General features: G+C 40.8%; 1 protein-coding gene across 2 annotated transcripts in view; it reads left to right on the forward strand.

The window, feature by feature from the left end:
• MAN2B2 (mannosidase alpha class 2B member 2) overlaps window positions 1-13763 on the forward strand; it is a 58841-nt gene that overhangs the window by 7479 nt on the left and 37599 nt on the right. For both annotated transcript variants that reach the window (XM_039540602.1, XM_039540601.1), the window contains exons 2-3: window positions 3694-3840; window positions 12942-13047. In XM_039540602.1, coding sequence (XP_039396536.1) covers window positions 3694-3840; window positions 12942-13047 — 253 coding nt within the window. The remainder of the gene's footprint in view (window positions 1-3693; window positions 3841-12941; window positions 13048-13763) is intronic.

Genomic DNA, 13763 nt, shown 5'->3' on the forward strand with positions numbered 1-13763 from the left:
ATATAACATTATGGATTCTGTCCTGTACACCTTACAGCAACATTGAAGACAATGGGAGTTTTGCCAAAATATAGCGTGCAGAACAGAGTTTCATGTCTCTATGTAATTTCAGTAGTATACTGCAACCCCCTTAAAATATTTTAGTATTTTTCACAACTAATGCAATCTATATAGGACTAAGTATTTATACTATCCCTATCACAGAGCTATTTAAGCTCTTCAGATAAACACCATAATTGTTGTTGCATGCCATCTGTATATTATATTTTAAAACAAAGTCAAGATAACTAGTTTTTTTTAATTGCTGCAAAGGTGTCTACATCCTGGGATATAATTTATCCTGAAAAAATATTCACATGTTCAAGGTCATCTGTTCTGCCTTCATGAAGAAACTCATTTGTTCTAGGATTCAGCAATCAGAGTGACTTCTGGCACTCATAGACTTATGGTCAGAAGGGACTATTATGATCATCTAGTCTGACCTCCTGCACAACGCAGGCCCCAGAATCTCACCCGCCCACTCCTGTAACAAACCCCTAACCTATGTCTGAGTTATTGAAGTCCTCAAATCGTGGTTTAAAGACCTCAAGGTGCAGAGAATCCTCCAGCAAGTGGCCTGTGCCCCATGCTGCAGAGGAAGGCGAAAAACCTCCAGGGCCTCTGCCAATCTGCAGAAATGAGCATCTCTCATCTTCAGTCTCTGTGGGCCTGATCCTGAGAGATGCAATGTGTGACAGTAACTACTGAAGCCAGTGGATACTGACCTCTGTCTTTTGGCAGGGGAGTTAATCTCTGTAACCCTGATTTATGTCAATTTACTGAGGTTAGTAATTAGATTAAACTCTTATTTCACATCCTATTACACCGACCGCTTTCCATTCCTGTTGAAGACAATGGGAGTTTTTAGCTTTCAGCCCTTAGGAAGATCAGGTTGTAGATTAGCTTCTGGTTTCACCCTGGCAAGATCTTTGTTAAATCCAAGATTATTTTGACTGATTTTTATTAAGACAATCCTAGACATTCTCTTAGATCCTAAAGTTCCTAAACATCGCATATAGTCTCTTAGCCAACAAAGCATTTTGCAGGTAAGAACTCTGGCTGTGAAAGCCTCTTTAGAAATGATCATTGTTCAGCTTTTAAAATTTAGGTAGTAGGCTTTTTTTTAAGGAATATGAATTTAATCTGTCTAAATTGGTATTAAAACATCCTTTCATAATCTTTGTAAAAAGTTGAGAACTCTCAAATATCACCATATGAACAAGTAATTTATTTAGGCAAGTGCTAAAAAATGTTTTGGGCCACCTTTTCTATAGTCAGACATGTTTCCTTTATTCAGTTAATTGTTAAAATATTACAATAGATTTCTAATTTTAATGAATTTTTATTGGAATGTAGCCTTTCATTTGGATGAGGTCCTGCAGTCCTTATTCACACAAAATTCTCTTTGATTTCCATGAGAATTTTGCTTGAATAAGGACAGCAGATCTTGTCTCCTTATTTAGTAAATGCACACTGATATGAAGAAAGGTTAAGAGGAGCATGTGGGTGGGGCATATGTAAATGTGTGTGTGTGTGTGTAGCATTAAGGCCTTTTCTTTTCAGTCATTTTTAAAGTGTATATGTAGTATGTATGTGATCAACATGATGCATGCTTAAATGAGTACCTGTAGCTATATCTAATTTCCTATTGTGTAGGTCTTTTTGTAATAGTAGTAACAGTGTGGTTGAACAAAAGACCCATACAAATGTTCCTTGCGTTTGCTTCATGCAAAGTAATTTTCCTTTTTTAGTTGATTTCATTCTTACAAGTATTTGTTTGTGTGCTTTTTTATTTATAAAACCAGTATTGTTAAGAAAATAAGTTGTGTATCACTGCAAATGTATGCATTTCTTAGAAGAAAATTCACAGAATCATTTGGAGTGTGTTGTTTTTTTTTTTTTAGAGTTCATCTCTATCATTTGGAAGTTGCATAGATGTTGGCAGATTCAATTTGGCTGGTTGTAACTTGCCATTAGAGAAAGAGTGTACCCCAAAATGTTGATTATGCACACAAAAATAAACAAGAAGTTGTTCAAGCCCATGATAGTTTATTTGATGAATAGAGCCCAATTATTATTATTTCAGTTGTAGCACTTACATGTCTCAGTCAAAGCTTAGGGCCTATTGTGCATACTGTACAGACACAGTAAAAAGATGTTCCCTGCCCTGAAAAACTTACAATCTACATGCAAGATGAGAGTCAACAGACATACAGGGTGAGCACTATTATCCCCATTTGACAGATTGGGATCTGAAGCAGAGAGAGACCCAGAGGTTTTCTACATGGAGCCAGCAAAGAACACTAGAGGAGTATGATTTGTAGAGCATTGTAACATGTTGCACTCTAACTGCCCCATAGAGATCCTGCCTGCACACTCTAAAGAGACCAAATTCATGTTAACGCCGTCCTGTTTGAGATGGGACTACATCAAAGCAAACTAGGTACATTTTAGAGCATGCCAGTAGGGTCTATATATGGTAGTTCTAGAGCATTCTAGCATGTTGCACTCTACATCACGCCCCTATAGTGGGCTTTGCTGGCAACGTGTTGGCACGCCCTAAGTGACTTACCCAAGGTCACATGGGAAGCTTATGACGCAGCAGAAAATTGAATCCAGGTCTTCCAAATCCCAAATGAACATTCTAACCACTGGATCAACATTGCCTTCTACACCTCTACCCTGATATAACGCGACCCGATATAAGGCGGGTTCGCATACAAGGCAGTAAAGCTCTGACGTGTTAAAGGTGCTGGGCCAGGCTGGGGCTGAGGGGTTTGATAAGGGGCAGAAGGTCTCGGGGGTGGTCAGGGCCCCCCCCCCAGGGTCTGGGGTAGCAGGAGCTGTGGGAGGGCACTTTTGGGGGCCCCACAGTCCCAGAGTGGCCCGGGGGGGCTGGGAGCAGCCTGCTCTGCTTCCCTGGCCCCAGCCGTGTCGCTCAGGGGAGGGGGCTTGGGGGAAGGGATCCCCCTGCACTCACCAGCAGTGGTGGAAGTGGAGCAACCCAGCCCCAGCCCGCTCCAATCCGCCAGCTCCCAGCCGCAGTGCTCCTCTTCCTGCCATAGGTGGGTATGGGGGGCATCCTTTGCCCAACCTCCCTGCATTCACCCGCGGTGGGAAGCGGAGTGCTGCGGCTAGGAGGTGACAGAGTGGAGTGGGCTGGGGCCGTGTCACTTTGCTTCCGGCCGCAGGTGAGTATGGGGGGCATCCTTTCCCCAACCTCCATGCACTCACCGGCGGCAGGAAGCGGAGCGCCGCGACTGGGAGGTGGCGGAGTGAAGCAGGCTGGGGCCGGGCTGCTCCGCTTCCCGCCGCTGCCGGTGAATGCCTGTCAGGGGGCACGGAGGGTGGATAGGGGTCAAAGCAGTCAGGGGATAAGGGGGGTTGGGTAGGGGATGGGGTGCTGGGGGTGATTAGGGACAGGGGTCTCTGGAGGGGGCGGTCAGGGAACAAGGATGGCCAAAGCCAGTTTGATATAACGCGGTCTCACCTATAACGCAGTGAGATTTTTTTATCTCCCGAGGACCACGTTATATTGGGGTAGAGGTGTAGCTGATATAGCCAAATGTATTTTAAACAAGCAGATTAATTCAAAAGGTGTGAAATATGTCTTTTTAAAAGTGCAGCATTATACTTTTTTCAATTGCCTTGCAGGAAAGCATGCATGCCTATGCGGCCAATGTTTATACTTCTGTTGTAGAAGAACTAATGAAAGGAAAGCAACGCAAATTTATTGCTGTGGAGCAGGAATTCTTTCGCCTCTGGTGGGACACCATAGCCACAGATATACATAAACAGCAGGTATGTAACTATAGTTACTGTTTTAATACTGAGAGTCAGCCCCTCTGCTCTTGCCTAACTACATACACTGCAGAGGGCAGGGGTGGGGATGGGGGGGTGTAAGGCAGCTGAAAACTGACCATGCTACTGCCCTGATCCTGCTGACACTATATGCAACTCTGGTCCCTTTCTCAGACGGCTTCTCTAATTTACACCAGCTGCTAACCGCTCCAAGAGGGTACAACCACAACTGGTAATCAGAGTGATGTAGGAGCATCTCAGCCACGACCCCTTTCCCCTGCTTTGTTAGCAACAGATAGAGGACGAACTTATTCCTTCAGAGTGATTTTTTTTAGGGCAGGATGCACCAGTTTTAGGGTCAGATTGTGCTAGGGGAACTGAACTGCATTAGAAGATACTGGACTAATATCTGTTAATCATCTCACATTTCTGAACTGCAACCAAAACATCAATAGCAAAGAAAAAACACTTATCTTTTTACTCCAGCATTACACCCTCATTACTGTTGCGAACGAGGCTGATGTAGCAACAAGAAAATGTAAGGATCAGCAATGATACATTTGTGTACTACTTGTGTTTGAGAACAATGACTCTTCTCTGTTGATCTTTAAAACGTGGTTCTACTCAGAAAAATGATTCTGTATTGATGGCATTGTGGAGGTTCCATGTTTCTTAAATCTCAGTGACTATGAATTTAATACAGTTGTTGGGTCTCAAAGTTTGGGTCGCTAGGCTAGTGGCAACACATTGTGCTGTGATACATGTGATCCAAGTTTAAGTCAGGCATCAGAAAACTCGGTGAGCTGGAAAGATACAAAGGGCTGTATTATGCCATATATTCCCAATATGCCAGAGATCCTCCTTTGTTTCATTGTGAAGTTCTGTGTAACAGTACAATATGATCCATTGTCCAGGGAGAAAAAAATCTCAGTTTTGTTTGTTTTAATTGAGGGACATTGTTAATTTAAAATGACACCTCTTATCTGAATTTTTTTTTTACCTACTATTCTGTCCATTTGCACCTAAGATTTCTATAATCGAAAGATTGGAGAGAAAAATAATTTTGTCTTGTGCATTTGACAGCATTCTGCAGATAGTCAGTTTCATTGTTTTAGTCAGTTAGCTTCTCTTAGCTTCTCCTGTTGTTTGTGTGGGTCTTTTGCACCTCAACAGAAAGGAAAGAATCCTTTCTAAATCAGAAAATGTTACTGCAAATCCACAAAAATTGGCATAGGTACTCCTCCATGTGTAGTGGTTGAAAATGTTTTGAACTTCTAATTAAAATTGTTTATGGTGTCCCTATAACCTATGCTCTAAGGAAAAGGCTTCTCTTTCTAATATTCACGTGTAGTATCTTCAGGGAAGCTGAAATTGTGCTTCTCTCTCTGGATTTTACAGAACCAAGCAGTAAGAAAAGCTTTCATTTACCAATTCTGATCTCCGTAGTGCAAAATCAGTAGAAAAATTAAATGTCGTGTTCTCACTTCCCAGAACAGCTGCTGCTTTTTAGTAGCCTCATACTCTCATTCTATTTCCCAGTCCATTTCAAAAAAGGATTGAAAATCATCCTGGTCCAAAGCCCAGAATGTGCTCTATTCACTTTTAGAGCAGTGCCAAAAAATGTACTGCTGGTTTAAAAAACGCAGTGATAGTTTTGTGATTGGTTATCTTATAGCCATCACAGTTAGAAACAAATGTATTTTTAATCCTTAAGTGTCACAGATATTATTAAAACTAAATTAATGATATACCATTAGAGAGCTATGATACTAGCTTTCCAGTGATTATAACATTTGTTATTAACACTAGTGAGTTGCCAGGTATTGGACATTGAAATCACATCAGTCCAATTACTGGCCTGCTTTTTTCACTTGAATTCTAACAGTGGCTACTGTAACAAAATTGCTACAGTAATAGTTATATTATTTGAAGGCTTAAAGCCCAACTTTCAAATGGTATAAAGTATTAATCTAGCTCCAGCCATTTGTGAAATATTTGCTTGTGACTGGAGTGTCATTTTTATATATATATACACACATATAAAAGTGAGATAATTGGAGCTGATCCTGCAGTGTGGAAGGAGGAGCACACGGGATGATGTGCACCACAGCATTTGGGCTCAGAGACAGACAGATATGACCCTCTTTAACTCACATCATGTGCAAATTTCCACACTACACATTCACACCTGAACCATGCCTGTACTTCCAAGGTTTGAGTTTGTGCATTATAGTAGGAGGGCAGGGAGGAGAAGGGACATGGGGCCACCTCCTTGTGACTGATCCTGGCCAGTATGCAGCAATCATTTGGGATGAAGAAAACAACTCTTGCCTGGTTGTAGCTGGAGATGAGCAAAGGGGAGTAGGTGAATCAAATTGCTCAGAAGTATATGTTGGACTTAGAACTGGGCTCAAAACAGTTCACCCTTTGCTCCTCTCTTCCCCCCCCCCCCCAAAAAAAACAAAAAACAAAAAAATGTTAGTACAGGATTTGTCCCCAGGTTTTTTGGGGGGAGGCTGTCTAAGGATGGGTGTCATCTAACTTAATAACATTTAAAAAAATATTTTCAATCTCCAAGTAGTTCCACAAAACTTAAATAAAAAAAGGCTTCCATGCCCAGAAGTCTGGGCCAAAGGTATCTCTCCAGGACATGCCCTCCAAAAGAGCAGTAATAGCTTCAGATGCTTTTCATGCAGATCAGGAGGCAGTTCTGTGCCTACCCCAGATATCGGTTATCTGGTTTCCCAGCATGCTAATCATTTGCCATATTGAGCTGGAACTAATTGTGAATGCTCCAGCCTTAAAGCACTTTTACATCATGATGAATGAAGGGATGATTATGACCAAAATTGACAATATGGCATCATTTCTGAACAGCGATGGGGGCATTCACTCAAAGATCCTGGGGAAAGCAGCATAATGGCTGTGGAACTGCAACGCTACATGACAGGTTTTTTAAATTAATTGATAGCAAAATATATGTTCAGACAGACAGTGTTTGATGATACCTGGGACTTCAAAGCTAATATAATGTTTCAGCAAACTGTCCTAAAAATGCAGATAACAGCCTTATGGTGTTACCTTTGGTAGAATGGAACCAGATTATTATCAGGTTTTTTCCATATCTAACACATTTGCTAAATTTTGTAATCAAGTTGTGGTTGATTAAAGGGGTAGATGCTTCCAATTTCCAGTAGCAATAGATTTTTTTTAAATGTATTTTTCAGGGGCAGGTGTTAAAATATACTTTTAAAATAGAATATAGAGAAAAAAGATGAGGGAAACGCGTCTGTTTTTAATAAAATATCCAAAACTGCTACATGTGGAATAACTCAATATGTATGTCAGATCTTTAAAAAACAAAACAATGAATCTCTTATGAAAATTGTATCAGATCTGTGTGCTACTTTGGGAGTATATATCTACTGGGCTATAGAAAGGATGAATAGTAATTATATAGGAAACAAAAGGGAACATGAATTAATATTCAACAATGTTGCATTATTATTTTTATTTTCATGACAAAGCTGATATCTAACACATTAATAAAAGCAGCAAAAAGTTGGAAAGCATGCAAAAACTGAGTTCAAACCATAGAAATGGAAGGGGCATTTAGTTCATCCCCTTGTGCTGAGGCAGGATCAAGTATACCAAGATCATCCCTGACAGGTGTTTGTCTAACTGGTTTTTAAAAACCTCCAAACCCGGGATTTCCACAACTTCTTTTGGAAGTGTGTTCCACTGCCTAACTATCCATATAGTTAGTTTTTTCCTGATATCTAACCCAAATCTCTCTTGCTGCAAATTAAGCTGATCATATCTTGTCCTATCTTCAGTGGATATGGAGAACAATTGATCACTGTCCTCTTTATAACAGTCCTTTCCTCATAAGTCAGGTTTTCTCAGCCTTTTACCACTTCTGTTGCCTTCCTCTAGACTCCCTCTAGTTTGTCCCCACCTTTCCTAACGAGTGGTGCTCAATATTGGGCACAGTACTCGAGCTGAGAAGTCCCCAGTGGTGAGTAGAGCAGGACAGTTACCTCCCTTCTCTTACATACAACAGTCCTGTTAATACACCCCAGAATATTAGCCTTTTTCACAACTGTATCACATTGTTGACTCGTATACAATTTGTCATTCACTCTAACCCCCATATCCTTATCAGCAATACTATCACCAGTTATTCCCTATTTTGTAGTTGTACATTTGATTTGTTCTTCCTTTACGGAATTTCATCTTGTTGATTTCAGACCAATTCTCCAATTCATCAACTCGTGAAATCTCATTGTGTCCTCCAATGTGCTTGTAATCCCTCTGAGCTTGGAGTCATCTACACATTTTATAAGCATACTCATTTCCCTAGTTAGCTTATGAGAGTGTTATGTGGGATTGTCAAAAGCCTCATTAAAATCAAGATATGTCGTATCTATTGCTTGCCCCCATCCACTAGGCCTGTAGCCTCCCTAAGGAAGAAAATTAGGTTGGTTTGGCATTATTCTTGACAAATCCATGATGGCTGTTCCTTATAATCTTATTATCCGCTAGGTCAGAGGTTCTCAAACTGTGGTCCACAGACCACCATTGGTCTGTGAGCTCCATTCAGGTTATCTGCGGGTAGTTCCCTCTAAAGTGCATGCCTGGGCAGCCGCACACAAGAGAATGAAGGACCACTCACCTATTTAGCGGAGCCGCACAGGCACGCACCTTAGAGGGAACTATCTGCGGATCACCTGAATGGAGTTGTTCGGGAGCTGCTGTGGCGGGGGAGAGAGGGCACACCCATCTCATTAGAAAGGTAAGACTACTGATATTAAAATATGAGTTGTACTTTTATTTGTAGAACAAAAAAAGTTAATTATTATTCAAGTTTTTTTTATATAGTGCTTTTATCCAAAGCGCTTTACAATAGTTAGCTAACGGTACAAACAACATTTGGAAAGATCATTAAGTGGTCCACCAAGACCCTCAGCAATTTTCAAGTGGTCCGTGAAGACAAAGCACTGCTCTAGGTGCTTACAAATTGATGGTTGAATAATTTGTCTTAGTATCTTTCCAGGCGTTGACATTAAGCTGGCAGGTGTATAATTCCCCGGGATCGTCCTTGTTCCCTTTTTAAAGATAGGTACTCTTTTTGCCCTTCTCCAGTCCTCTGGCATTTCACCCATCCTTCATGAGTTGTGGGAAATAATTATTAACAATACTAAGATTGCCTCAGCTACCTTAAGTATCTTTAAATGAATTTCATCAGGCCCTTCTGATTTGAACATATTTAACTTATCTGAATATTCTTTAACCATTTTTTTCCCTATTTTGGCTTATGTTCATTCGTCCTTGTTGTTAATATTAATTATGTTGGGTGTCTGGTCAAAATTTACCTTTTTAGTAAAGAATGAAGCAAATAGGCATTATGCACCTCAGCTTTCTATATGTCATCAGTTATTAGCTCTTCTTCCCCACTAAGTAACCTACACTTTCCTTCAACTTTTTCATGCTCATAATGTAGAGAACCTCTTCTTGTTGACTTTTGTGTCCCTTGGTAGGTATAGCTCATTTTGTGCCTTAACCTTCCTGAGTTTGTCCCTATATGCTTGTGCTACTCTTTTTGTACTTCTCCTTAGCAATTAGTCCACGTTTCCACTTTTTGTAGAATTCTTTTTTGATCGTTAGGTCATTAAAGAGCTCCAGATGGAGCCATATTGGCCTCTTACTATTCTTCCTATCTTTCCTTCACATAGGGATAGTTTGCTGTTGCACCTTTAGTATTGTCTCCTTGAGAAATGGCCAGCTTTCCTGAATACCTTTTTCTCTTTACATTTTATTCCCATGGGACCTTACCTACCCATTCTCTGAATTGTTAGTCAGCTTTTTTGAAGTCCATTGTCATCATTCTGCAGTTCTCCTTCCTTTCTAAGAAAATCTATTATTTCATGGTCACTTTCACCAAATTACCTTCAGCTTTCAGATTCACAATCAATACCTCTCTCTTGGTCCGCATCAAGTCTAAAATGGCTGTTCCCCTTCATTACTTCTTCCACCTTCTGAAACAAGAGGTTATCCCCAATACATTCCAAGAAATTCTTGGACATTTTGTGTTTTGCCATATTACTTTTCCAACCAATGTCTAGGTGGTTAAAGTTCCCCATTACTACCAGGTCTTGTGTTTTGGATATTTCTGTCATTTTTTCTAGAGATACCTCAACCATTTCCTTCTTCTCATCAGGTGATCTGTATTAGACCCGCAACATGACTTCACCTATGTGTTTTCCACTTTTATCTTCACCCAGAGACTTTTACATGGTCTGCCTCTCACCTCCTTCTGGACCTCAGAACAAGTGTAAATATTCTTGATATATAATGCACCCCTAACTTCCTTTTTTCCCTGCATGTCCTTCCTAAGCAAGCTGTTTATCCCACCAAATCTCAGTGATGCCAATTATGTCATAATTAACTTATGTTTGTTCTTGCCTATACTCCTTGAATTTGTGTACAGACATCTAAGATGTTGAGTGGACTCCCACACTTTTCCGCTCTTGTTGCTTCTATGACCCTATTGTAATTTTTGATTCCCCACCCCCCAATACGTAGACCTCTGTTAAGATCACCTCTTTTATATCTATCAGTGGGCTTTTGTCACTTCCCTTCTTTGAACCTAGTGTCCAAAGATGCCCTTTCCTTTCTGGGGTCCCTTCTGGGGGTCCCTTCTGGGTCATATGGACCCCATCTCTTCCCAGCAGTCCTCCTTCCTGGAACAGCTTCCTATGATTGAGGAAACCAAAGCCTTCCTGTCAACATCATCTGTGCAGCCATGCATTCATCTGCAGGATGTGTGTGTCCCTGTCTGGACTCTTACAATCAACCAGAAGAATGGACAAGAATACCACCAGTGCCCCCGACTCCTTCATCCTTGCTCCCAGAGCCATGTATTCACTGCTGATCTACTTAGGGTCATACCTGGTAGTATCATTAGTGCCCACGGGGATGAGAAGCATAAGGTATTAGTCAGGGGGACAGAGGAGCCTTGGCAACCTTTCCAAAATGTCTCAGATGTGGACTTTAGCCAGGCAGCATGCCTTCAGGACATCATGTCAGGTTGGCAGATGGATGCCTCCATCCCCCTCAGAAAGGAGGCCCAACCACCTCCTCCCCTCTTCCCCCCCGACACACACACACATCTCCTCCTGTTAGGGTTGGTGGTCATGAATCTCCTAGCTTGGGGGGAAGGTGACTCCTCCTCAGACACTGGGGTCTGCTCCTCTCCTTTCGATGCCAGTACAGCATACTGGTTTTTGACGTCAATGAATGGGAGAGCTGAGGTTGTGTGTGGAGCACTGTCTGCTGCCTTAGGTGGCCAGCAGCCAGTCTCCTCCCCATGGAGCAGCCGCTTGTCCTTTCTCCTCTGGTGCCTCTGTAGTTGGCTAGCATTCCCCCATTCCAGATGTCTCCCTATGCATCCTGTTGATGAAGTCTTCGTGCTCCCAGATGCTACACAGATTAGCCACCTCCCCCTGCAGCTGTCTTACCTGCTTCCTGAGGGCCTCCACCAACAAACATCTCTCACAATGGGTAGTTTCTCTAGCCTGGCTTTAGTCAGTAGGACATGCAAGCCACATTCCCAGCAAGTCAAGTAAAGGACCCTGGGTAGAAGCCTCCAGGGTCAGGATGCCCGACCAGAGGATGCTCCCACAAGTTCAGGCAGAGCAAGAGCTAGCAGTGGCATAGATAAAAGTGATATACTGGGGAAGACTCAACATGGCTTTTGTGAATGAAAATCATGCCTCACCAATCTATTTGAATTCTCTGAGGGGGTTAACAAGTATCCAGGCAAGGGGGATCCAGTGAGTATAGTGTACCTGGACTATCAGAAAGCCTTTTACAAGGTCCCTCACCAAAGGCTCTTAAGCAAAGAAAGCAGTCATGGGATCAGAGGGAAGGTCCTCTCCTGGTTCACTAACTGGTTAAAAGATAGGAAACAAAGTGCAGGACTAAATACTCAGTTTTCACAGTAGAGGGAAGTAAATTGTGATGTCCTCCAGGGATCTGTACTGGGACCAGTGCTGTTCAATGTATTAATAAATGATCTGGAAAAAGGGGAAAACAGGTGATAAAGTTTGCAGATGATGCAAAATTACCCAAGATAGTTAAGTCCAAAGCAGCATGAGAAGAATTACAAAGGGTTCTCACAAAACTGGGTGACTGGGCAACAAAATGACAGATGAAATTCAGTGGTGATAAATGCAAAGTAATGCACATTGAAAAATGTAATCCCAGCTATTAATACAAAATGATCGGGTCTAAATTAGCTGTTATCACTCAAGAAAGAGATCTTGGGGTTTTGTAGATAGTTCTCTGAAAACATCCACTCAATGTTCAGTGGCAGCCGAAAAAGCGGTTAGAAAACATTAGGAAAGGGATAGATAATCAGACAGAAAATATTACAATGCCACTATACGAATCCATGGTACGCCCACACCTTGAATACTGCATGCAGTTTAGGTTGCCCCAGATCAAAAAAGATATCTTAGAATTGGAAAGGGTACAGAGAAGGTCTACAAAAATGATTAGAGGTATAGAACAGCTTCCATTCAAAAAGTGATTAGAACGATTGGCACTGTTCAGCTTAGAAAAGAGACGACTAAGGGAGGGATAAGATAGTGGTCTATAAAATCATAAATAGTGTGAAGAAAGTTAATAAGGAAGTGTTATTTACCCCCTCACATAACACAAGAACTAGGAGTCACCCAATGAAATTAGTAGGCAGCAAGTTTAAAACAAACATAAGGAAGTACTTCTTCACAATGCACAGTCAATCTGTGGAACTCATTAGTAAGGGATGTTGTGAAGGCCAAAGGTATAACTGGGTTCAAAAAAGAATTAGATAAGCTCATGGAGGATAGGTCCATTAATGGCTGTTATCCAAGATGGTCTGAAACAATTTTAATTCTCCATTTATATCCCCACCACTCTGTACGCTTTGGTAGAGCCACATTTGATAAATGTCACACTTAGATAACATAAGTCCTAGACTGTATTTATAGCCTTGGTGGTAAAAATTGACATTATAATTGTGTTATCATTTGCCTTCTGTATATTCTGTATCGTAGGTACATGAGTTACTTCAAGAAGGGCGACTAGAATTCATAATTGGAGGTCAGGTGATGCATGATGAAGCTGTGACACATATCAATGACCAAATTTTACAGTTAACAGGTATGTTTCTTTGGTGTTTAACTTAGTTCTCGTTGTTATACTTTTTTTTCTCTGAATTCATTTTTATTTCCTAGTTATTTAAGAACTGACTTAAGTTTCTGTAAAAATTAATATCTACTTTATAGTGCAAACTTACCATAAGGTTCTTTGCTTAAAAAAATACAAAAAAAACCAACAAACAAACTGCAGTTTACAGGAAAATCATTGTAAATTGGCTTGTAATTTAACTGCTCACCATTATATACTCTCTTAGAACATGGACAGTTTTACTGATTACAAAGTCCTTGGTTCCCAAGAACAGCCTTGAGATAAAGATGTGTATTTGAAATTTATTTAAAAAATACATATAAGATAAGTTCATGGACTTCCTTGCCATAATCTACTTAGACTTCCAGCATAACAGACAGTAGAATTTCACTCAATAGTTCCTGCATCAGGTTTGTGTTGAGCTACTGCACATCTTTCAGAAAGACATCTTAGCTTAATTTAAAAACTTCAAATGGTTAAGAATCCACTATTTCCAACTATTAATTAACCTCACTCTTAACAACTTGCAACTCATTTTCAGTTCAAGTTTTCTAGCTTCAAATTCCTGCCATTGGATCTTTTTATGCCTTTTGTCTGCTAGGCTAAAAGGTTCCTCTAATATCTAGGATTGACTCTATTGTTAATATGTAGGAAAGGTGTACAAATCCCGCTCCCTCTGTACTGCAAAG

The sequence above is a fragment of the Mauremys reevesii genome, linkage group 5, assembly GCF_016161935.1.
Source record: "Mauremys reevesii isolate NIE-2019 linkage group 5, ASM1616193v1, whole genome shotgun sequence".
Taxonomy (NCBI): Eukaryota; Metazoa; Chordata; order Testudines; family Geoemydidae; genus Mauremys; species Mauremys reevesii.